This window comes from Trifolium pratense, linkage group LG2 (genome assembly GCF_020283565.1).
Source record: "Trifolium pratense cultivar HEN17-A07 linkage group LG2, ARS_RC_1.1, whole genome shotgun sequence".
Taxonomy (NCBI): Eukaryota; Viridiplantae; Streptophyta; class Magnoliopsida; order Fabales; family Fabaceae; genus Trifolium; species Trifolium pratense.
The window spans coordinates 35,139,103-35,164,608 of record NC_060060.1 but is presented as its reverse complement, the minus strand read 5'-3'; the positions used below and the strand labels follow the sequence as shown (position 1 = coordinate 35,164,608).

At 34.7% G+C, this 25,506-nt stretch overlaps 3 protein-coding genes and 1 pseudogene across 4 annotated transcripts; 3 read left to right on the top strand and 1 right to left on the bottom strand.

The window, feature by feature from the left end:
- The first annotated feature begins 296 nt into the window (after window positions 1-296).
- On the top strand, window positions 297-6,114 carry LOC123911432 (DNA-directed RNA polymerases II, IV and V subunit 8B-like). 2 transcript variants are annotated; one of them, XM_045962839.1, is made up of 5 exons: window positions 297-435; window positions 1,543-1,672; window positions 2,408-2,541; window positions 4,778-4,875; window positions 5,681-6,114. In XM_045962839.1, the coding sequence occupies exons 2-5, from the start codon at window positions 1,600-1,602 to the stop codon at window positions 5,796-5,798; spliced, it is 423 nt and encodes a 140-aa protein (XP_045818795.1). In that variant the 5' UTR covers window positions 297-435; window positions 1,543-1,599; the 3' UTR covers window positions 5,799-6,114. The 2 variants fall into 2 exon arrangements, with proteins under 2 accessions (XP_045818795.1, XP_045818796.1); XM_045962840.1 differs by lacking the exon at window positions 297-435 and adding an exon at window positions 487-591.
- Window positions 6,115-7,019: 905 nt separating this feature from the next.
- On the top strand, window positions 7,020-9,113 carry LOC123909457 (ribosomal RNA processing protein 1 homolog). Its single transcript, XM_045960299.1, has one exon. The coding sequence runs from the start codon at window positions 7,316-7,318 to the stop codon at window positions 8,969-8,971; it is 1,656 nt and encodes a 551-aa protein (XP_045816255.1). The 5' UTR covers window positions 7,020-7,315; the 3' UTR covers window positions 8,972-9,113.
- Window positions 9,114-16,988: 7,875 nt separating this feature from the next.
- Window positions 16,989-18,266, top strand: LOC123908019 (annotated as a pseudogene).
- Window positions 18,267-18,528: 262 nt separating this feature from the next.
- Window positions 18,529-25,292, bottom strand: LOC123908018 (E3 ubiquitin-protein ligase UPL5-like). Its single transcript, XM_045958519.1, is given in 4 exon segments — window positions 18,529-19,433; window positions 21,504-22,093; window positions 23,162-23,186; window positions 23,188-25,292. Coding segments are annotated over 4 exon segments (2,640 nt in total). The 5' UTR covers window positions 24,949-25,292; the 3' UTR covers window positions 18,529-19,169.
- Window positions 25,293-25,506: the final 214 nt, after the last annotated feature.

The following is a 25,506-nucleotide window of genomic DNA, read 5'->3' as shown; positions in this document are numbered from 1 at the left end:
AAACACAAATAATTCATTAACAAAACTTATAAAATCAAAAATAACTAAAAAGAATTTTAATGTTGTGCACTGTCAATGTAAAGAATTTTTACACATACATCTAATAATGTGTTACCACATTATTTAATAAATGTGACACATCATGTGTTAGTATATTATTAAACACATATATAAAATAATTTTACAATTACGGTGCATATAAATTAAATTCTAAAAAATATATATTGTTTAAATATTTTTTGATTCGAAAAATATAACAAATTTTAGTTTTAATCCATAAAAATAGAATATTTTAATCTGAAAGAATAAACCCTACCGCGGTCGGTGTCCCTAAATTTCACCTTCCCCGCGCTGCTATCCCAAATTTTCTTTTCATCTTCACTCGCTCGCATCTCCCTTCCTTAGCAAACAGACACTTCTCATCCCTCTCACCCTGTAAGTTCTGTTAGCGTTTTTTTTTATTCCTTTTCCCTTTCTTGTTATATTAGAGTTTGTTGCTATTATTTTTTGCTGTTAGTGACTGCTTCTCTCGATCAATCAAACTTTTCTATGCGAATGATAATCTACTTTGTTGATATGTATTATTTGTGTGTGAGTCATGGTTTCCACTTATTGCTGGACCTTTTTTATGCATACCATTTGTTTGACAAATTGTCTCAACCAAGTTTATAGCTTGTTTGTTAAAAAATGAATGACACGAGTCATTTTTTATGTGCTTAATTTTATATGCTTAATTATTGCTCTACCTTTTTTATGCATGCCATTTGTTTGAGAAATTGTCTCAACCAAGTTATTTATTGTGATTGAGAAGGAAATAACAATGCCCCTCTGCAGGCAAATATTTATTGTGAGGCAAAACTATGAACATATAAGCTGATTGACAAATTAGGTCTAAACTAGAGGATCAAAAGTGCGATTGTGTGTATATATAATGTAACCCGTTTTTTTGGTTGACCAATTTGGTATACTTGCTGCTCTCCCTTATCCTTTTCCATCTACCTATGATTACCTCTGTCCATTTCTCCATTGAGTTTTCATCGAGTTTTATGTAAAATAGTTCCTTTTGAATATGATGCCGATTGAATGATTTATTGGATTTATCTTCTTTAAATATGAACATAAGTTAGCCTAACAATGACAAAGTTATATATAGTCAGGGGCAGTTTCATAAACATTATATAAAGTTGTTTATAAAAGAAAAAAATAGGAAGAGAAAACCAAATAAGATGGTACTATGAGGATGACTTGGTTTTTAGGATTTTAATTAAGAGTGAGTTTTACGCATTCAGAGGCTATAAGATATGATTATATATTTTGAATATTGTAATTGTTGAAATGTTATATTTATTTTTTTCCGTGTATGTTCTAATCATGTTATGTTAAGCATTATATGTGAAAATGTTTTGATTGAGATGCTAGAAGGTTCGATGTTACAGTAATTTCATTTTGCTATGCACAATTTTTAATTTGAAATTAGGTTTAAATAGTATGATATGGTGCTCTCTAAACTCCGGTTCTAATGTTTATTCAATCCGTGTGTAGTGAGAGGCTGTTGTTTGGTACTGGAGTCGATTCAACGCACCTAATTGACTTAGAAGGATGAGTGAGCTTTATTTCGATGACTTTTTCAAGGTTGTGGATGTAGACCCAGATGGTAAAAAGTATGACAAGGGTATGTGCATCTCTAATTTCGTTTTTATTTTCGAAGAATAAAGCAAAAAAGGTTCAAATTGCATTTATGTTAGTTATTGGTGTTTTAGATATGCAAAGTTGTTTTATTGAGTTGATTATGTTATTTAATACTGGGGTGAAGTAGCACCCTGTGTCTTGAAGGTTGCCTCAACAGGAATCATAGATTGTCAGGTGTTATGGCTGCGTTTTCTTTTTCCTGTTGTTATTTATTTTAAATTACAATGGGTTGCAGATGGATATGTGATATTTACTGAGGAATTATGTGTATGAGTAAATCAGAGCATCATATTTAGAAGAAGCCAATTAAGAAAATTGAGGAAAAAAGTTTTGTGTTGGCTCTGTAAGTAAAGTGTACTAAATGACAAAAAAAAATTATGAACCTTGCCATGTGTATTTAGTAATATTTAGTAATGGAAACATTCACTACTTAGGATGCAGATTTGGCAGTTCGTTACAGTGATCTCTAACTAAATTGCATATAGTTTTTGCAATGTGTTGTCCAATATGCAATAATTAGACTACTCTTCAGATGCCATTTTAGATGTTAAATCCCCGTTTATTTTGACACCCATTTCTACTTGCTACATTTAGTGATATATATCTTTGAAATTCTCTCTGTTTGTGCATGTGCTTTCCTCCAGAGTACATTCTTCTGAAACTTGGTGAATCAAGTTTAAGTTGGCATGAACTTTACAGTTTCGTGAATATCTTGTAGTTTCTCGGATTGTTGCACGTAGTGAGAAGCATGGCATGGGCATGATTCTAGATGTAAATTCAGAGCTTTATCCTATAAAAAGAAAGGAAAGATTCTTGTTGGCTTTGTCTCCATCTCTTGTTTTAAATACCAAGGTAAGTTTAATGCTCATTTCATTTGTGGTTCCGTGCCATATTATATTTTTTATCCAATAAAAAAGCAATTATTTCTATTATATGCTTTATTATCTGCTTGATTGATTGCTGACCTATCCAATAAAACCGTTCTTTTGATCTCACATATTATCTAGATTGTGGAGGGTCTTTCTACTAATGCTAACTGAGAAGTTTATCATTTTCTTTTACATAGTTTTTTTATAAATCAAATGTGAAAAACTGGATTAGCTCTTACCCAAACCTGTGTTGCGTAAATTTTGCATCATGAGCCAGTCAAGGTGTGTGTGTGTGTGTGTGTATGTGTGTATATATATTGAAGCCAGAACTAATAATTCTAATGCATGAAAAGGATCAAACAAATTAGGCTTTAGGTATTTGGTCCCTTATGTTTATTTTTCCTAAACGTTTTATTCTAAAGCACATCAAGAGGTCTGCACTGGATCCAAATCTCCTCCTCCTTTTGTGGGGGCCTTCTCATGCCCTCATCCGGTCATCCCTCTATTTCTCGCGGCCACAAGCCAATTCCCCCTCCCCATTTCTAGTTTATACTTATTTCCGACTCTCTCCTCGATAGACCTCTCTTTGCTCTCTTTGTGTAAGAGATGAAAACTTGGTGTAAAGTTTGGACCAAACATGAAACTTTTAATATGCAAGTAACCAAAATGAAACCTAAAAAACCATAATAAGACAAAATATCTAATTAAGTCTCCATACCACCGCGGGTTGGATGACACATAAGTGACACGATTTCCCCTTGAGAAAAAATGGTGTTTGTTGGTCACTTGACAGAAAGGGGAGAAGTTATTATACATAAGTGTAATCCTTATGCATGGTACATAAGTCAATAACATCCATTAGATTGAGCATCCACATGTAATAATCCTAGCCAATCTCAACTCACACACTCACACCTAATCTCACACCCCCCAAATTTCTCACGTACCCCCCAAATTACTCGCGCACCCCCCAAATTTCTCATGCACCCCCCCCCAAATTTCTCATGCACCCCCAATTTCTCGCGCACCCCCCAAATTTCTAGCGCACCCCCCAAAATTTTTCACGCACCCCCAGATGACTTGTGCGCCCAATTTTTTTTAACCCCCCATATTTCAAGCCTAAACCATTTTGCTGTGGGAATGGTTTCAAAAATATACACTCCAAAACCATTAAGTGCATAAGATGGTTTTGAAGTACAACCTATAATTAGAATCATAATTGTTTTTTTTTGGTACAATTATAATCATTATTTAAAACCAGTTAAATGGTTTCAGATAGTTATACACTAAAACCATTTGTATTGTAAAATGGTTTTATGTGTGTTTTTATGGTTTCAAAAATTCTGGAAACCATTATGCTGGTTAAATGGTTTCAGATAGTTATACACTGAAACCATTTGTATTGTAAAATGGTTTTATGTGTGTTTTTATGGTTTTAAAAATTCTTGAAACCATTATGTTGGTTAAATGGTTTCAGATAGTTATACACTGAAACCATTTGTATTGTAAAATGGTTTTATGTGTGTTTATATGGTTTTAAAAATTCTGGAAACCATTATGTTGGTTAAATGGTTTCAAATCACAATTATTGTTTGTATTCTAATTATAGGGTTGTACTCTAAAACCATCTTATACACTTAATGGTTTTGGAGTGCATATCTCTGAAACCATTCCCACAACAAAATGGTTTAGGCTAGAAATGTGGAGGGGACCAAAAAAATAAAATTGGGGGGCAAAAGTCATATTGGGGGTGTGCGAGAAATTTTGGGGGTGCATGAGAAATTTGGGGGTGCATGAGAAATTTGGGGGTGCACAAGTAATTTGGGGGGTGCATGAGAAATTTGGGGGTGTGCTAGTAATTTGGGGGGTGCACAAGTAATTTGGGGAGTGCACTAAGTAACTTATGCATGGTGCATAAGGATAGCTTATGTATAATAACCAATCCCGACAGAAAGGGTCCAACTTGGTAGAAAAAACAACAGTGTTTTTTGGTCACTTGACAGAAAAGTCCAATTTGGTGTAACATTAGTAGGAAGGATTTCTTTCTTGGTGTCAAAAGACACAGTAATCACAATATTATGTTATTGAGCTTTTCAGTTTGGATAATGTTTATTTTGTGTTATCTACAATAGATATTTGTTAAAGTTAAAGCAGTTTGAATGATTTTATTTTTCACAAGTAGTGGTTATTGCCTTTACACTGAATTGTTTTGCCTCCAGGATGGCCCAGTTTCAATTCAAGAAAAGTTTGAATACATCATGTATGGAACGTTGTATGAGATTTCAGCTGCTGGACTTTCACTTTCTCCACCTGAAGTGTATGTAAATGTTTCCCATGTTATATTGTTGTATGTATCTGCATTACTCCATTTTATTTTAATCATAAATATCACCTAGGAATTTAGGATGTTATAATGTTTTGTTACACGTGATTCATCAGAAAATGCTTTTATTGATCCATATATTCGACCTTATCTTGAGACATGACAAACCCAGCTTCACATGACAAAGTGAACCTCTGGACTAGGAATTTAGCTGTCTGCTTTTTTGGATGAGTTTGACTATATTATACTGTATGCTTCTTGCTAAATGAATCAAACCTTTGTTACTATAATTGAATTGCATGCAACACAATAAAGTGATTTTCAAAGGATCCTCGGGGTTGTAGAGGAATAAACCAAAGTGTAAGTTCTGTTATGTGGAAGTAATATTTATTTTTTTAAAGGAAAATAATTTTTTTTGAAGAAGCTAAATTAGCCCACCCAAATTGGCGTCAGAGAGAATTGAACCTGAGACCTTAAGGAGGAGCACACTCCCAAGTCTCAAGCCAATACCACAAGATCAACCCAAGTGGGTTTTTTAAAGGAAAATAATATACTATTGTATAATTAATATCAATGGGATTTGAGGTGTCCTGCAGATGATTGGTAGGCTTTGAGGTGCCAATGTAGTTTGAATTTCAAACTTAAGGCTATGGATGTCAGTTTAATTTTTATCATGAAAAAAATGTGATCCTTTCTTCTACTTTTGTAGTTTCTATTTTGAAATGCATGAATCTGTTGACTTATCTTCGTTTTATGAGACTGGCCAGTTCTCTCACTGAACCCTTTTATCTTGCTCCAGGGAGGTAACAGCATCATTTGGAGGACTTCAGCTGATGCTGAGAGGTGATCCTTCCCACTGTGCCAAGTTTGCAGTCGATCAGAAGTTGTTTTTACTAATAAGGAAGTTTGAAAGTTGAACTGCTGATTGTTACCTATTGCTGAAAAGATAAACACACTAGCATCAAGTTTTAAGTAATTTATCATCTTGTATTGGTAATTTGTTTAAGATAATATGTGTAGCATGTATTTTGGGAGATTAAATTTTGGTTTTGAATGGTTCTTTGAAGCTTTTCTTGAGTATATTAAGTTTTTAGGTATGGAAATACTCTAAAAAAAAAACTTTGAAGTTCATTAGAATTTTTTTTATTCCTATTCATTAGATTTAAATATTTTCGCATGGTGGGTTTAATATTAATTTCTTCCACCAGTTGGTGAAGAGTTAGATCTTCTTTATTAATAAGTCTATCTGTCTATGCTTATAAGTTTTGAATTAAAAAAAAAGTTGTTGGTGTGTAGTAGATATTTAAAATTGTGGAAGCTTGTGGATGAATCAGTACCGCGGGCAATTGAAATGTTGCTCAAGAGAAAGTGAGTTACGCTACCAATTGCAATGTTGCCTTAAAAATAAGAGACAACGTAGAGCTTTCAATTTTGGCACTTCTTGGGTAGGGGTCGTCTCCTTAAAAAATTAGGTCATTTTAGATTGGCCTGGTTGGCTTGGTATACTATATTGAGTTAATATTTCAAATGGTGTAAGGATGTTAATGAGACTGGTTGGGAAATATTCCCACGGTGTAAGGATGTCAATAAGATGGATTGGAAAATACTCCCTTGCCACCTAAATTGTGGCTAGGAGTTTTTATCTCAGACATTTTTTTTTAAAAGATCCTCGCAATATAAAGAACGAATATTAATTTTAAAAAAATTACATGACTCAATGTAATTATAAGTGTTTGTGTCGTGTCGGTATTCGACACCGACGCGTGTCTGACACCGAAATACGTCTAATTCGAGGAGTATCCATGCTTCATAGCTCACAATTCTTACGAAGACTTCATCAACATGAAAAATTACTAAATTTTTTATTATTATTTTAATCAAACAGCTAGTAAAAAAACAAAATTTAACCATAAAACAAATATTAAATTAACACATAATATTACATGTTGATAAATGACATTTTTACATAATTCATAGTTTAAAGCAGAACTTTATCACCACCTGTTTATTATGTGAAGAAATTGCGTCTCAATCTAAAAAGTAGAATATCTTAAATTAAAAAAAAAAAAACATTTAAAAAATTATTTTAAAATTTTGAACGTGATTTTCTTACAATCATCTAAATATATTCATTTTTTTTATTTTTGATCATCTAAATATATTCATTTCAAGAATAAGAAAGTGTTTTTTTTTATTTACCAAAAAAATAAAATATTGGTTTCGCGGGATTCTAATTTCTAAACCTAAAATGCCGTAAAAAAAAACATAAATATAAATATTAGTGCAGCATTTTTAATATCTGGATCCGGACCCGCCCCAAATTTAAAAATCCCAATCCGAAAGCGAAATCCAAACAAACCCATATTCTTCTCTATCTATCTCTCTCTAGGGTTTAGGGTTTCCTTTCTTCTTCTTCCTCGCCGCATCGGAATTAATGGCAAACACCGGATCAGAAGTTGGCCGTTCCCTGATAAAGCAGCTAGCATGCACACAGAAATCATCACGAGAGAAAGCTCTTCGTCTTCTTCTAAAATCATGGCTTCCTTCTCGATCCGAACCACTTCCCGAAGAAGACGCCAAAAAGCTCTGGAAAGGTCTCTTCTACTGTGTTTGGCACTCTGACAAGCCTCTCGTTCAAGCTGACCTCATCGATCGTCTCTCTTCACTTCTGTTAACACTTCATCCTTCGGTTTCCGTTCAGTATTTCACCACCTTCTTCATCACCATGCGTCGTGAATGGTCCGGTATCGATGCGTTAAGGTTAGATAAGTTCTACCTTTTGATTCGTAGATTTGTTTCAAAGACTTTTTCTCTGATGAATAAGAATTCATGGGATTTGGAATTTGTGAAGTTGATTATGAATTGTTTGGATGATGCTACTTTTTCTGCTCAAGATAAGTTGTTGCAGGGAAATGGTGTTAAGTATCATGTTGCTTCTGTTTTTGTTGAAGAGCTTACGCCTTTTCTTCCGGTTAAGTTGAGTGTTTTAGAAGTGCTTTTTAAGCCGTTTTTCACTGTGATGGGTAAATTGCCTGATAAGGTTTTGTTAGGGAAGATTAAGAGTGGTTTGTTTGATTTGCTGTTGACCAATGGGAAGAGGTTGTTGGAGGTTAAGAAGGCTGGGGAGGAAGATGGTGAGGGTAATGGTGATGTTGTGAATTTGGGAACGATAGCGTTGGCTATGGGTTTTGCACCGAAGTTATTTGAGTTGGCTTCTGCTCCTGATTGTGTTCAGGGGAATAGAAAGGTTTTGTTTGAACTGCATCGGGAGTTTTTGAAGCTGGAGAAGGATGCTGGTAATTCAGGGTTTGAGTTCTCTATTCCTGATTCTGTTGTTGATCAGGATGATGAGGAAGTGCCGGATTTGGTTCCCATTGTCGAGGTTGATGCTGATGTTGGTCCTAATGGTAAGGTGCTGAAGAAATGCAAGAAGGGTAAGAAAAATTCTGTTGACAAAGTGAAAAAGGCAAATAAAACAAAGAAGAATAAGAAGAGTGATGCATCTGATTTGAACGGCGAAAAGATTTCTGCTGAGAATGGTGATAAGAATGTTGCCAGTGAAAATGGTGGAAATTTGAATACTGAGCAGGTTGATGGTGAAAGCCCGTTGGTTTTGAATGAGAGTGTGATTTCAAACCTCCAAAAGCAGTTTGAGAAGGTTGCTGCAGAAGCAGGTTTGGAAGATGGTGTTGCAAGTGTATGTGTTACACCCAAAGCTACCGAGACTAAGAAGAGAAAGAGAACCAAGAATTCTAAAGGAAAGACATCTCAGGATTTGGATCTGAATGACGGAGATGCTGAAGACTCTGCGGTAGGAAAGAGTGTGGAGAAAAGTTCCAAGAAGGTAAGGTTTTCCATGAAAAATAACTTGGTATGGAAGCCACATAGTCCTTTACCTCCACAGAACTTGAGAATTCCTCCCTCTGTTACACCCAGAGGAAGTGCACTCAAAAAGGGTGTGCCTCCAGGTCCCATCAGAGAGATGCCTCTCCAGACCAAAAAGGCGAAAGTGAAGAAGGGCAGAAGGACAATAATTGGTGTTGTACCATCTGTCAAGCGCTTGAAGAAATTGAGATCTCGTTCTGTGTGATTTCCCTTATGTTGTTATGGGATGATATTCCCTTGATTTATTTTGTCGAATTTTTTATTTGTAACTTCTATAAAAATTTTGAATCTTCATTTTATGATAGTTGATTTCTGCACAAGTGCAAATCTAATTGACTTTTAGCTTAGAGACCATCTCTTCAAGATCATTTTGTGGACTAATGTGTGGTTCATCTACATATCCATGTCATTTCTTGCTATCTTATTACTATTATCATATTACTTTTTTATGTTTCAACTTTTGACCAAGAGCCTTAAAATGCCTGATGGTTTATTTATGATCTTGAATTATTGAGGATAGAGATAGGATACTGTTTCTTCCTCACTTCAAACCCAAGCTTTGAACTTGTGATTGAATTAGTCTGTGATCAGTAGTGAGTACCTGCCGATGTTTTTATGTTTGAGGTGGATGAGAAGTTGAAAATGATGGTTCATTGCTTTGTATTGTGTTGGTGTTTGAAATTTGAATGGTACCTTGCTTTTTATGATTAACAGGGAAGTACATAGAGTCCATGGAAAACCTAGTGGAAGAAGTCAAGAAATAAGGGATTTCAATAATCCTTTACATTCCTAAAAACCAATTTTAAGTGAAGAAGAGTGCTGCTAAAATTTGAGAGGATGAGTGATTAGTTTTTTGTAGGTCGTGTAGGGATGGATGCATGACTAGTCATGCGAGTTGGTTGGGTCAAGCATTACTAAAAGCATACTATACTAGTATATAGGAAGGAATAAGGGTGGTTTGCTTGCGGGATAAGCATCGGAGGGTCCTGTGATGTTGTCTAGCTACAGAGTCCACAGAGTCAGTGTGGTGTTGGTTAGGATCGATCTTTTTCTGCTTTTTCTTGTATGGCTCAAATTTCTGTTTACCAGCATTACGTTATTCAGTATTTTGTGCACTCCATGTGCCATGTAATGGGGTACCCCACTCCCCAATTTCCTTCAAAAATTACGTTGGAGATGACATTATTTATTGATTTGACATCTAACTCTCATAACGTGTGACTTTTATTTGAAAATAAAACAAAAAAAACAAAATACCAATAACCAACATGTACATGTGAGAGTGAATTAAATATCGGCATCGTATCAATAAATGATGTCATTTCAACAGAAATTGAAAATAGATTACTAAATTATAAAGAGAAAAAAAACATAAGGGAGCAGGATTTAATGCTGTAAAAGAAAACATAGTTTTGTGTTTTGACGCACTTTTAGATCAGGATCGTCTGATTTATAACGTGTGACTTAGATCATTTATAACAATTTTATAACTGCATCAATTTGAACCGTCTGATCTCTAATCTATGGGTTGAAACTGCGTTTTGTAATTACAGCAGGCAATCCAGGTGAATTACAGCAGGCAATCCAGGTCAAAATCACTTAAAATTGCACTATCGCAATAATCAAAGTGATTATGCAGAGATTTTTTAATAGTATAAAAGTATATATAGTTATTTGGACCTATGATCCCTATTCATTTCTGTCTCTATGGGGAATATCAATTCATCGATCAATTGGCGATGGCACGAACAAGGATTTATAATTTGAAGATGCTACCATATAAGAAGCCCGCTGCAGTGACGAACGGACGGCTCCGGTGGAGGATGTAGATGAGAAGAAAATGAAGAAGAATATGTTCAAGTTCAATAAATACATGTTACGGGTTCTGAAACAGGTGCATCCTAACATTCCTATTACTTGCGAAGCATTGGAGGTGATGAACACTATGATAAGCAACATCATGCTGAAGCTTGTGCAGAAATCTTTCAACCATAGTTTACTACGTAAGACGTCAAAATTGTCTATCAGGGATATTATGTCTGCTGTTATGGAACTCTTTCCTCCACAAATGGCCAAACTTGCCCGCACAAAAAGCTCGCAAAGCTCTAACCGATTATCGTGTCACCAAATTGAGTGATAAAATGGATCGAACTATGTCTATCAACAATATTAATGATGCTGTTATGGAACTCTTTCCTCCACAAATGGCCAAACTTGCCCGCACAAAAAGCTCGCAAAGCTCTAACCGATCACCGTGTCAGCGAATTGAGTGCTATAATGGATCGAACTATGTCTATCAAATAGCAAATAGGTCTTGGAATTCATAATACACCAATAGATCAAACTATGATACACCATTGGATATGTATCTTATTTATATTTTAATAAGGCGAACATTCCGGTACATATCTTATTTGAATATATACCGGTACACTACTGAGGTAAATTATTCCAATCGGTCAAACATTAATACACTATTTGTGAATCTAAATGTGCAATTTGAAGTATGCTAACTAAATGTGCAATTTTAAAGTTTCAATATGTTGAATGCATCATTCTTAAGATAAAATTTCCTTTTTTACCTTCTTAACAAATGCCTTTGGTGCACTTGTTAGCATTTCCCAATCTAATATTAAGGTGAGATGTTTTTTGAATGTTATGTTCATGTTTCCTAGAAGGTAGTATAGTGTGTTGATCTTTGCTCTTTTTATTTTCGGAAGAAAAAGTTCTCCGGTTTTTGCAAAGCCCATAGAGAGAATGAGCAATCGGGGTTATGCAGTTAGTAGGCTTTGCGCGATTTAAAAGGTAGATGAAGAAGCTGATGAAAATAAGTATGTTTTAGTTGCAGGATATATTGGAGATAGAGCTCTTCAAGGAGGAAGGAATAGTGAGAGTGAGATTTGTAAGGGATATGAATGACTTGCTTTAAAATCTTTTGATGGAACATCTTAATGAGGTAATTTAAAATATGTTAAATCACTATTTTTAAGTACAGAAATCTAATAGAGAGAACAAAAATGTTTGATTTTAAAATAGAGGGGACCAATTTTTTATTTTTTGACAAGGGCAAACTTAGCGCATTTCATTCATGATAGTAGCTTCAATACAAGGTGGACAATAATCAAATACTTGGTGACTAGCATTAAAACGAGCTGCCTGAGCTAAATCATGGGCTACTCGATTAGCTTTGTCTCCTTACATAACTGACCTTACAGTGTTCAAAAGATAAAAGTAAACTACGACATGTCTCAATAATAGTACCAAATTCAGTACTATCATGACACTTATTGTTAAGGTAATTCACTACTTGCATACAATCTGTTTCCAAATACATATGGTTTGTATGCATATTATTTAGCCACTTCAAAACTTACAACAAGCCAATAGCTTCAGCTTCAGAGATGTTTGGTTGTCTTTCAAATCTTTTTGCAAATGCTTTCATGAAGTTTCCTTGCTCATCACGTAGACATGCTCCAATGCAAAAAATATTCTGCTCATTGTATAGTGCTGCATCTATGTTGCATTTGAGGGATCCCACTGGTGGTTTTCTCCATGACAGTAAATCTGAATCTGTATTTGTGCGTACAGCAGCTGTAACACAGCGTTGTGCCTGCTTCCAGTCATCTAAATTCTCTCGAGTTCTACGTATAGTTGCATGCACTGTTGGGAGGTTGTCATTCCAACATTTCTGGTTTCTTCTCCACCACAAGGACCACATCATCATAGCCACTACTGTCATGTTCTTGTTATCAAGCTCCTCTAACATATTCAAGAACATGCTCACAAAACTCATAGCATTAGTGCTGTATTTTTCCACTGCCTGCCAACATTCAGTTCCCATCCATCCTACAAAGCAATGCCATTCATTTTCTTCATACTCACCACAACAGGGACATTTAGTATCACATTGAACACCTTTGCTTTTCAATCTAGCTCGCACAGGGAGACAACCGCGAAGCACTCGCCAAAGAAAGATTTTTACCTTGTTGGGGACTTTTAGCTTCCAAAGTTTCTTCCAATTTCCGTCCACTTTGAGATGATTATTATCTATAACATTCTCAATTAAGTTGTAATAAGCAGAACGAACAGTATAGGAACCATTACGGCTACATTTCCAAATTGGAGCATCTTCATTTTGCAAAAGGTTGAGTGGTATCTTCATAATTTCTAGAACATCTCTCGGGAAAAAGTTTTGTTGGATATAATTAATGTTCCAAGCTTCAGGAGCATTGTCTATAAGGTCTGAAACCTTTAAATGTGCATTGTTCTCAGACATCATAAGAGTTATCACTATTTCTAAGCCATGGTTGCCTCCAAACATTAATGTTAGCTCCATTTCCCACCCGCCATCAGGGACCAATTTTTTGAATGACCGAAAATAATTAATGTGTGCCAAAAAACAATTGTCGAAAAGTGATGAAAACTTTAAAAAATTATCTCAAGCAAATATGTTAATAAGAGATATCTTTATTTAAGTAATTTAGTAGTTAGAATTTCACTTTTTTTTTTTTCAAAGTAATTCAGTGGCTAGAATTTTATTTTTTAAGGTGAATAAGTTAAAGTATCAAAGTTTGAACTCTGATTCTTACGTATTATATGTAGGGTTAAATATGTTTTTTGTCTCAATAGTTTTCTAGAATTTTCATTTTAGTCTCTGAAGATTTTTTCACACTTTTTAGTCCCTGAAATTTTTTCCGTCAATGTTTTTAGTCCATACTTTTAATTCAACTCGTGTATACTAATTTTTAGTACTTGTGTGTTTACAACAATGTCTCTCATTTTTATGTATGTGAGCGAAAAAAATAAAACAATAGAAAAAGAATAGATGAAAACAAATGAGAAACAAAAAATAAGTAATTATTATATTTTGATAAAATAATATAATATTGCAAAAAAAATCGATTATTTAAATATAATAAGTTTTGTTTGGTAGATAGACGAAATGACGTCTGACCTAGCAATTTTGACATTTCAAGTTTTATATCATTCATTGTAATTTAATTAAAAAAAATTATTAAAAAAATATAGAAAGGATATAAAATAAATACAATAAAAAGATAATATGCTTAAAATAACCAACCCGATAAGACCCGGTCATTTTTTTCTGAAGCCCGGCCCATGTAAAAATATAGGGCAAATGGGCCGGCTCGATAAGCCGATCCATTTTTACGGCTTTATATACAGTCATCCATGAGTGCAGTAGATTAAGTTATCCACGTTTGATGTTTTAAATATAAACAGTTTGAACAGGATATATAGAACAATACTTAAGTTTTGTCCTTGATTTAACGGCTTAAAGATATTCTTAAAAAAAAAAGTTTAAAATATTTGAAGAAGACAAAATCAGAAACAATATCTCGAAAGCTATTTTCATAAGTGAAATAAAAGATATTGATCCACAAATACAATCTACGTCACCGTGCAAGATTTACTCTTTCTTTGTTGGATACATGCAAGATTTACTCTTTTATTTAATTTTTTGTGATAAAAGAGGGCTAATGCCCAAATTTACTCCTTATTATACTATTAAAAAAATCGTAACCAGTTATACACATCTGTTGTCATATTTCCTATACCTTCACTTTTCTTTTCATCATTCGTTACCATTCGTTACCATGGATGAATATCATTGTGATGTATTCCCAAATTTTTACCCACTTACTTTAACAAACAAAATATTTCCCCGTGCCCTAATGATATCTACTTCAACGTAGAGTTTGAGTACATAAATATGTACGTTTTGAGTGTTAGAAAGTTTCAAACTATTAGCGATATAAACTGCCACACATTTTTAAATATTTCGAAGGATGAAATAATGCAAGGAACTATCATCGTATCGTGGATGAGCTCAAGATGCTTTTAGGTGATAGTGGCAAAAAATTTGGAATATGATCGTGATATGTTAAGAGACATAAGAATCTAAGGGATCTTCCTATTCGGGTCAATCTTGTCGATACAAGGGCTAGTTTGATAAATAATAGATACATAAATATTGTAAAAAAAAAAAAAGATACATAATATATAATAGAGGTTTCATAAAAATCAAATAAAACAATAGGGGTTAAAATTTACAATCACTAAGTTTTTTTATTAGAACAATCACTAAGTATTTCAATCATATATAATATTCAATCTCATATGATGTGCATGATTCAAAGAGTCATTTAATAAGTGAAAAAAAATTATGACATATTATTTCTTTATAAGATATATTGAAGGGAATATAGTTGTTGTGTTATTTATTATTGAAATGCATAATTATATATAATCATACTTAACTAATGAAAATGAGAGAAATAGTGTGAATTATCTAATATTTAAAATTTATTTTTATTTAAATTAATAATATATTAATTTTATCCTTTTTTCTTTAATTAATATTCATAACACTTAATTTTTTAAATTAAAAATAAAATTATTAATTTCACATTACATTCAAAATTAAATAAGTTAAAATATATATTTTATATATGTTTATTTTAATATGAAGTAACTACGAGTTTATGAATTGAATCTATGTTTCAATTCAACTTAGCCAAAACGAATCGACGTAAAAACTAGATTCTGATAACCTTGGATATATGGATAATAATGTGGGTACCTAGTTTTTGCCATTTTTCACACTCGCGGTACAAGTAGCGAGAGTGGCCGTCTGAAAAATATACGAGAAGAAAATCTCTAATTACTAAGTACTAAACCAATCAACAATGATGATCGTAGTGAACAAAGTCTCATATTTTGTTGAAATCATTGACAACTTCACAATGTGTTCTCTTAAATTTGAAGACCTAGATTGTGTAATGTTCACAAAATAACGTTATCTTCACTTTAATAAATAACAGGATGAAACATGACATATGGCCTGATAGAAGATTAATAGTAGTTAATTAAATAATTATTAGGTAGTAGTTTATTAAATAATTTAGATATTAATAGTATTTATATTATTAATTGGACTTTACTTAAATTGTTAGTTAATTAGGCCCATCTAAAGTTTTATTCATTTAAAAGTAGTATAAATATAGTGTGATGAACACAAATCAATAAATGAATGAATTTATTTTATCTTTATTTTACTTGCTTTCTTTATTGTTTTTCTAAGTTTAGCTTAATTGTAGCTTAGTAGAGCTTCAACCCTCTATTAGGAACCATTTGGATTAGCTTATTTTTGAGCTTATGCAAATATTTTCTTTTTTAATGAAGTTTACGTAATATAAATTAGGTTTTATACTATTTTAATAAAAATGACAAATGCATGAAGTGAGGTGGCACTTTTGTAGAGGTGGAAGTGGCCCCACTGGCACGAGTACATAACGTGGAAAGTTTGGAGGGTGTGGATTTTTCCATCTTTATATTGGGGGAAAATGAGAGGGGCGGTGCCCAAATGGAATTGGCTACAGATTCAGTTTAGGTAACTTTTCCATTGCCAACTGTGATGTCTTTATGGTGCCACTATAAGGTGTGGGGTTCATTTGGATGCTTGTGATCAGCACTTGCTCTTTTGGGTCCTACAATCAACACCCTACCCTTTTGCCTAACATCAATTTTAAATTCCATCGTCCATTTTATTTTATTTAGGGTTTTTATAGCGTCAGATTCTTGCAGTGGTGGATAGTTAGTTATAATGTTCCAATTGTGCCCAAGAGACAGACATGATGAGGGTCCGTTGGACTGCTCCTAACCGTTAGATAGTTTCAGTCAATCTAACAACATCTATTCCACAGGACACCTGTCTAACAAAAGGTTAGTCCCTCAAAACCCTAATTCAACTCTTATAAATCCTAATTTTATAGTCTATGTATGTACTATTCTAATTTTATATGTTTAATGACTAGAAATGTATGCATGTACACCCTACCTTTGAGGATCAGCCCTTGCAGTAACGTCTAACATCAAATATGCAGGTCCGGAAGGATCATAACCTAATGACTAAAAGATTTACGGTGCAAATGTACCGTAAACATAATTTTGTCTAATTATTAACATTTAACAAAATAGTGTTATCAGCAAGTCCTCATCAAACTACATTGTCTCTTATTTTTTAAGTAAAAAATATATAAACCAAAGTAATCAAAACCATTTACAACCTGTTATGATGATAATCTTTGTAATATTATTTTGGGTACATTGATCTCTTTAATTTCTGTCAGTGACATGAGGTGGCTGGTTCTAAAAGATTCTTCCAAGTGGCTACACACTCACTCTTTCTCTCTTGCACGGTATCAATTCTACAATACACCTCTCTATATAAACCTCTCACTCTCATCATCTCAGTCACACAACTATCATTCTTTCTCTCAACTTAATTTCTTTGCTGTGCTACTTCATATTTCTTTTGTGATATTCCTCTTTCCATTCCAAATGGCCACTGTTGAGGTAATTCAAAGATATAGTCTCTTCCTTTCTACATTGCCTTATTACTCTAAATCTACATAACATAGTTATTTATAGTTATATACATTACATATGTGATAGTAATACATAAGTATATATATATATATCATACAAATACAATATACATAATTCCTTGTTTCATAACGATCTTGGTCTTTGAAATTCACTCAAACATTTTCTAGTGGATCGATCAAAAGTATTAGTGTCCAATGGATTATAAACAACAAATTAATATAGATCCCTCTCTTTTTGCGTAGACGCATGTGTAAAATAACTTTACACTGAGAGTGCACAACAATTAAACTCTTTTCATAATCTAATAGTAGGAAAGATCAATGATCAAGTTAAGATAATGAAATATGTTTGATCATGCTCCATGAGTTTCTTAGTTTCTCAGCCACCTAACATAACATGTTGAGTATTACTGTATTAGTGGTTAATGAAAATGGATGTTTCAGGTTGAAACACAGCAAGTACCAACAACTGTGACAGAAAATGAAGCCGTTGAGGTAACCAAAGCTGATGAAACAGCCCCGGCCTCCGAGGTTCCTGTATCAGAACCAGCCACCGTTGAACAACCAAACAAAGATGCTGCCGAAGAAGCAGCAGTAGAAAAAGAAGCAGAAACCGAAGTCCCGGTTGAAGTTGAGACTGCAGAAGTAGTTGAGACTGCCGAAGTAACAGAGAAAGCCAAGCCAGAGGTAGTGAGCCCAGCACCCGAAAAAGTGGATGAAGTGAAAGAGGAAGCAACAACTGAAGAAGCTAAAGAAACTACTGTAACAGAATCAGCAGTAGCAGCACCAGTGGAGGAGAACAAAGCAGCTGAAACTGCAGTGGAAGAAGTCACCACCACAGAAGCATAGAAAGTGTTCAGAAAGGAGTCAGAGTTGATGAGAAGCTTTTCTATTTCATTTGTTTGGTTTCCTTTTTCTTCATTGATCTTATTAAGAAGATAAAGTCTTTGGGTATGGCTTTACGGTTTATTGTATTATGAAGAGCTATAGCTGCTGAAGCTTGGGGAAGACAGTTCCACCAAGGTTCAACTAGTTTGGTCATTATGTATTACTCCTGGTTTGAATAAATTATATTTACTTTTATTTTGCTGATAAGTCTGTCATAATTTACACAAGATTTCAGAAAGAGGGGAAAAGTGCATCACAAGATAATCAGAAAACAAGTTTATGGAAAGGGATTTTGTGAAATAAAACCATATTATCAAAAGGCAACTTCAAGAGCCTTAAAATAATCTCCTTTCCTTTCCATAAAGAAAACTCCAATGTTGGTTATCCTTGTACTATATTTTTCAAGGATTCTGATTAATGATAACCAAAACTTCTGACAAAATATTCAATATCTATTACTATTACAGCTAAACAACTACAAGAGATAATAACAAAATTACACAACAAATATTACAATATTAAATGAACTTGACTTGAATTTGGTTTATCTCTTCTCAAGGGAAGGGACAAAAACAAGAATGATAATTGGTAGAAGTTAAAATTATACTGTAATTGAGTATAGGGAGTAGAGTTGCTGCATGAGAGAGAATGAATTAAGTCAAAATTTAATGAGAAACATCCACTATGACAGACTGTGTTTGCATTCCCGGTGGGGCTGCACATTTGACTGCTGCTACAATTCGTAGCTTCTTCATGAGAAATACCATCAAGCCAAACCTACACAGGTGTTTGAAAAAGAGTGTTCGAGTGTTACTAACATACTCTCGATAACGAACCAGCAGATATTAACTAAAATATCACATAGAGATCAAAATTTTTTTCCTTCAAATCCTGTATTATTAATAATTTATCCATATAAACATTTGACCAAGATCAATAAAATTACATCCCTTGACTACTTTCCAAAACAGAACTTTGACAACATTCTCAAAGTATCCAATTATAGGACAACAGATGGGATGCTCCTATAGTCTGTACAAAGCTGCATAATGATAATTCTATGTGCAGTCAAATCAAAACGAGTTTCTATCCAGATTGCAGGTATGTTCACCAAGTACCAAAACTACTGCCAATATGTTCTTGAGTAATGACTTTAAGACGAGCTTCCATGACAGGCATAGACGAATAAACTGGGAAACACAGCCGGTGAAAGCATGTATGAGATGAAGGAAGACGATTGCAAGGTTCATGGGACTTGTAAATGTGGAGACGGGAACCCAAACCACAGAAGCCTTCAACTGGTAAATATTTCACAGACGTCCAAAAGAAAAGAAGAACCTTCTTTTCTTCAGCTGTCATTCTCCCCACAATCTGCCAAGTTTTTCCAAACATAATATTAAATATGGACTATAAAAACTGAGCAGCATCTCTTATCAAATCTTGATGTACCAAGTTATTTGAAATCAGTCAGAACTAAATATCCGAGGATGCAATAACAACTTAGCTTAAGAGACTCAGGACTGGATATATTAAATAGGAGATTGAGAAGTTAATATTCAAATTTCTCAACAAATGTTGTAACCATAACCGAGCATTTTGGATAAATTCTCAACATTAGATTAATATGCATTAGTAAGATGCAACAATTCTGCATAAAAACGTAGATGCTTAAAGTTTGAAGACAGGATGGTATCAGAAATGAACAAGGGTTGATACTGAAAACCATTACCATCACACTTTTGTTAGCCTGTTCACCAAAAGAGGAAAACATGGGTGCATAATTGAGAAGTCTCTTTTAAAAAAGCATTATAAATTTATAACATGAATCAAGATTCAGGCTTTCGTAACAAAAACATGTACTTTTCCGAGAGATAATGAACATAAGAGAGATATTTGTAAATGATATGAAGCACATCAAAAGATGAACCTATCAGGGAAGAGGAAAGGAACAATTTAGATTAACATAGAAAAAGACTCTTGTTGCATGATTGGTCACCAGGTTAGCAAAGACAGGGATTCCAAGAGCAGTGTTTAAAAAAAAAAAAAATCCTTTGTTGAGATGGGGAAACTTTAGACAGGATAGCGATGCTTCGCAATAAGGCAATAACACTCATAAGCTTTACAGAAAAATGGAAACAAAGACAATAGGTCTACGAAGTTAGAGTTCAATAATAATTTTTCTTTTGTAGTACAGTGACATTATAATAAAAGAAGTAAATTTCCTATAAATAAGAAGGTTTGAGACTTGAGAGGGTGCGATATATGGTCATTTGAGTGTGAATTGGGATCTTAGAGCAGAGAGGTTGCTCCAATCGTGGATTTTTGGGGATCGTTCTGGAAAATGATTCCAACATGATGAACCCTTTCGAAGGCAGTACTCAATCGGTTCTAGTCATAATTTGATCAAGATATTTCATTCTAGAGTTCAAGGCAGTACTCAAGATGAGAACCAAGAACCGGTGGCGCTTAGGTTGAATGTACCAGAAACATCCATGCATGGGAGGATATCATATCGTACAAGCTGAGCAATGCACATCCATTTGCTAAAACCACCATAATCCTGTATTCAGTCATGGAAGGATGGAATAACAACAAAAGCACAGACTTGGGTCTTAGGTTCCACGGGTTAGCTCCCCCTGCTGAAACTACTGGACCATAGTTCTACTCAGGTGAAAGAGATGAGAGAGGAGAGGGCCATCGCGCAATGGGAGTGTGCAACAAAGGTGAGTTATTTCTAGGGTGCAGCAGATGCATTGATGGCAGCTGTGTGGCTTATGGCACCAATACCACGGTGAGGGCATGAATGCGGTTGAAGCATTTGAGTCAATCTTTTTACCCAATGGATCAAGCCCAAGATAATGACAAAATGAATGGGCCGTGATGAAAAGAGGTGTATCTGATTTCTTGGCTAATATTAAGCATTGCCCAGCAGGTCACTGCATATGGTGATACAATAACTTCATTGAACAGTGTAGAAGGTCATCCAAGGACTTCTGTCATCTTTGGCAGAGGACACGCAAAAAAGGGGGCCTGAAACCCTCTAGACTCGAGCCCAGAAAAAATGAGTCTTGGACACTGTACTTTCGGTTTGTAAGTCAAATTGGGTTTTTGAGAGAAACAAATGCCAAGTCATTGGGACGTGACGTCCCTGATTTGACAAATCGATTCACCTTGTCCTCGAGGCGAAACTTTGGAGGGGAGAATTGATAGATGATGGGTCTAAGTTAGTTGTGGGAATTAGGGTTGGTTTGTTTCTTGGTGTTGGTTTGTTTGAAACAGAGGAGTACAGGTTAATCGGAGAAATGAGTTACCATTATATACAAGAGTCTGATGCATTGTGGATACTTATTACTCACTACACACAAAAAAAGCATAGAAGATAGAAGATCACTGTGAAACAGACATTACATTTATATTTTAAACAATTGCACTGGTGCATACCTCCCAAAACCAAGATATCTGAATATCTGTCTCTTTGTAGCCATTATATTCGGTGTGTGCTTTCCAATCTTCGACAGAAATGGCATCTTCACTCCCACGCAGCATATAATCAAGATCTTCAGGCTCTAAACCTCGAAAGAAGAACTGCTGGAGCTTTGAACATGAAAGAATATCAGCAAAACCTTGGGAAAAGTGTGACACCTGCTCGGATATGGATTTTACAAAACGATCCTTTATAAGAAGATCAACATACTTTGCCCTGTTCTTACTAGTAACAACAATGTTTTTTCCACCACTACAGAGCTCAACTGCTTTCCTGTGTCCTAATTCCTCCACTTCTCTAACAAACGTCAGTCCTAATGCGTCTGAATCAATGAAACCAGAATCCATGTCCAATATCTGCTTGCAGCTTTTATACAGGTGAGGATCTGCATCCCTTATGTCTTCTAAAGTAATAGGATTTCCAGCCAATTGCAAGAAAAATGTGCGATCAAAAACAATACCTACTTGCACCTTATGCATCAAAGCTAATGCAATAACTCGACCACAGAAGCGAAAGTACTCAAGATGCAGAGGATGTACCTTGGAAGCTTTAAACAAGTAGACAAAAGATGAGTTAAACCTGGTTATCTCGAAATATTTTAATGATTACAACTGAAACAAGATATACAGCAACGTAGTAGAAAATTATCAACACAAGCCTCGAGCAACAAGCCACTCTATAACTTGAAAACAACAACTTGGTAATCATGTTTAGTGGCAAAAAGCGTATGTGGTTGGACATGTTACATAATGTGAATTTGAATAGGTCAGTTTGACCTAGTGTATTTCCATGTGTTAATTGAATATGTGAATGTTGTTGAGTAATAGATACGGAGCTATCAGCTATGCATCATTCTTCAAAAAGTAATAACTGAAGGAAATTTACTAAGATGTATTAGATCTTCAAACATGATATAACGGCCCTAAAACATCCCCAGATATGGTTGAATCAGACAATCCTTGGTAAATTTAAAATGAATGCAGAAAAATATAAACTTTCATACGTGTAAAGAGGTTTTACATCATGCAAGCATTTGTGATCGATGCCTACTTTTTATTAATAGATGTTTGCCTTTCAGTGAGATAGTCTTCAACACTGCCAAAAATTTGAAGCATTATGGACCTATTCTATAAGCCAGTGTAGATCCATCCTCCAAGGATTTCATCGAATTGGAGTGCATTTCATCTATGAAAAAACTAATGAGTATCATAGACAAACAAATAATCTAATTTCCACTAAACTATTGCATGTTTATACAACCACTAAATCCTCTCCCTTCAGCTGCATTTTGTAAGGTTAGTGAAGTGAGGCTTTGTTGTAGGTCTCTATTTTATTCTCTTGTTCTCTTGTAATTGTTTCCTAGGGATGTGACTCACTAAATACTTTGTTGTGCAAAGGTTTTAAGCCTCGAATACTTATTTGACACATCTCATGATTCTAATAAAGATTATTGTAAACATTGTCCATACCGGAAAAATGCAAGCCACGGTTAAACGATTTCAAATTTCAACTTGAAAATACTCCCAACGTGTGGCAAACAACAGAGGCGAGAAAAGTAAGTTCATAATTTTGGATAAACATACCAGAATTGTGGAGAAATTTCGGATAAACATACCAGAATTGGGGAGAAATCTTGTTCGACTCGTTTGGGCAGGCAACAAAAAGGGCGTTTGCCTGATTGAATATTGCTTGACAAACCAAAAGGAACCATTCCCTCAGCACACCAGGGCCAGTGGCTTCCTCGTTTTTGAATTCCATAAACAGTCCAGCACGAAGTGATTCGGGATCAGCCCGTGCAATGTATTCGAAAGATTCAGTTAACAACTGAGACCTGTCAATGAGCATCTCATGTAGCTCCTCATAGTCTTCTTTTACCTCCGGGAATATCATCATGGCCAGATGCCTCCTAGCCTCAAAAGTAGTGACATTCTTGTGCTCGAGAATCCACTGATGCTCGTCGGCCCTCTTTGCATATTTAACGACCATCAGACACATCACAGTCTTTTGCCGCATCAAAACACTCCGGAGCTTTTCTGGAGCACCGTCATAAAGCTTAGAAATCTTATGCAACTCCTTCAAAAGGGAAAGATAGAGAGAACAAGCAGGATAAAAATAATTTTCCTCATGCACCATTTCCTTGTCAACGAATCTCTTCTCCATTTTGTGAAGGCATGTATCAATTTTGCACAACAACTGATTGTACAGCAGATGAAGGTATTCAATCTCTTCCATAACCAAGCCGTTCCTGTCGAGCTTGTGGTAAGGGACATGACCCCGGAGAGCCTGATGTTGCTCAATTCCAGTCCTCACAGGGACTAAAAATGCAGTAAAATCCCCAATATTGGTCAACAAAGGACAAGCAAGTGAAGGGGAATCATTGCTTGAATCCAAATTCATCAACAAACTATCAGCAAGTTCGCGAACAAACGGAAACAAATCTTGAACCAATACCAAACCTTTAAAATTCTGATCCTCAGAAGAAGCAAGTGAAACTTCAGCAGCCTCCAGAAAATCCCCCAAACTACTACGACAAAAGAGATACAAAGGATCATGAGTCCCTGCTCCTCTCCTAAGCAATTTACAAAACTCCAACGCTACACGCGCAACCTGAGTATGAAATATCTTAGACAATGAAGTCCTACAACAATTCAAAAAATGCCTAATACAACAATCAGCAGTGTCCTTGTTACCCTTGAAAGGTGAAATATAGAGAGTAACAAGAACTGAAATGGCAGAGGAATTCATGAAAATCCCGAAATAGCTGGTAGCAGAATCAGCATCAAGTTTGGGTTTAGGAGTTAGAGCCAAGCTTATGTAATTAGTGAGAAGACTCTTAACAGTTTTAGCAGCTTCATCAACCTCTACTTGACGACAAAGATCATAAACAACAGTAACCATATCATTAACAACTTGCCAAGCTTGAGGATGTTCTGTACTCCGCATTCGACCGACATGTTCAACATGAGAGTCTTTTTGTATACCACACTGAGCAACAGTTTGTTCCCACTGAAGCTGTTTACCTCCGAAAATCAACCTCTGTTCAAAAATAGGTATACTATTCAATTCTACTAACCGTTCAAGAATTGATTTCACAGTATCTTCTGGATAAGCGTGTATAACAACGCTGTTTCCTTTTGGCATCATTCTAATAAAAAATTGAATTTCTGATTTTTTCTTCAATAAACCACCACCATTACTACCAACACCACCACCGCCACGGCTCCATGAATTAACTGCTGTTTTTGTCGTTTCTTGTTTCCTCATTCTAACATAGACTAAGTCATCATCTAACATGTTGTTTTCGTCGTCATCGTCTAATTTACGTTTCGACGATGAACGGTATTGTTGTTGTAGTTGTTGTTGTAGTTGTTGTTGAAGGATAGGGGTTTGGATCGGAGTCATTTGTTTTTTAGGTGGCGAAAAATGTTATCATCGTCACCACCGTCTCCCCCTCCTCCTTCCACCACCGTTGATTTTGATTATTATTACAAAAAGCTTTATTATAATAAATAAAATAAATAAATAATAATAATAATAATAACTGTTTTAAGAGAGCTAGCTGAGACTAAGAGAAGAAGAAGAACCAGAATTGGGAGCGACACGATCGTAGAAACGGTGATGAACTTACATAGTGTGCGTGTTTTGTGTGAGTAGATTTTTTTTTATGGAAGTGAGCGTTTTTTTTCTGTGTGTGTGTGTGGGTTTTTGTCTGTGTTGGTTTTGGTTTTGGGTACCGTCTTCTCCCTTTCTCTTCTCTTATTCTGCTACGACTTGTTTTTATTTTTTTATTTTTTACGATCCTCTCTCTCTAACTTATTGGGTAGCACTCCCTTACGTCTTTAATGTAAGAAAATTTTTATTTTTTAGATAAATATTAATGTATTATAGATGAAATACATCAATATTATAATGTATTCGACAAAAAATTCTTTTTTATATTAAGAATCAGAGTATTAATTT

Coding starts and splice junctions, on each gene's coding strand:
- LOC123911432 (XM_045962839.1), top strand. CDS start 1,600: ATGAGTGAGCTTTATTTCGATGACTTTTTCAAGGTTGTGGATGTAGAC. Junction 2,542..4,777: donor CTCTTGTTTTAAATACCAAG/GTAAGTTTAATG, acceptor TTTTGCCTCCAG/GATGGCCCAGTTTCAATTCA. Junction 4,876..5,680: donor TCACTTTCTCCACCTGAAGT/GTATGTAAATGT, acceptor ATCTTGCTCCAG/GGAGGTAACAGCATCATTTG.
- LOC123909457 (XM_045960299.1), top strand. CDS start 7,316: ATGGCAAACACCGGATCAGAAGTTGGCCGTTCCCTGATAAAGCAGCTA.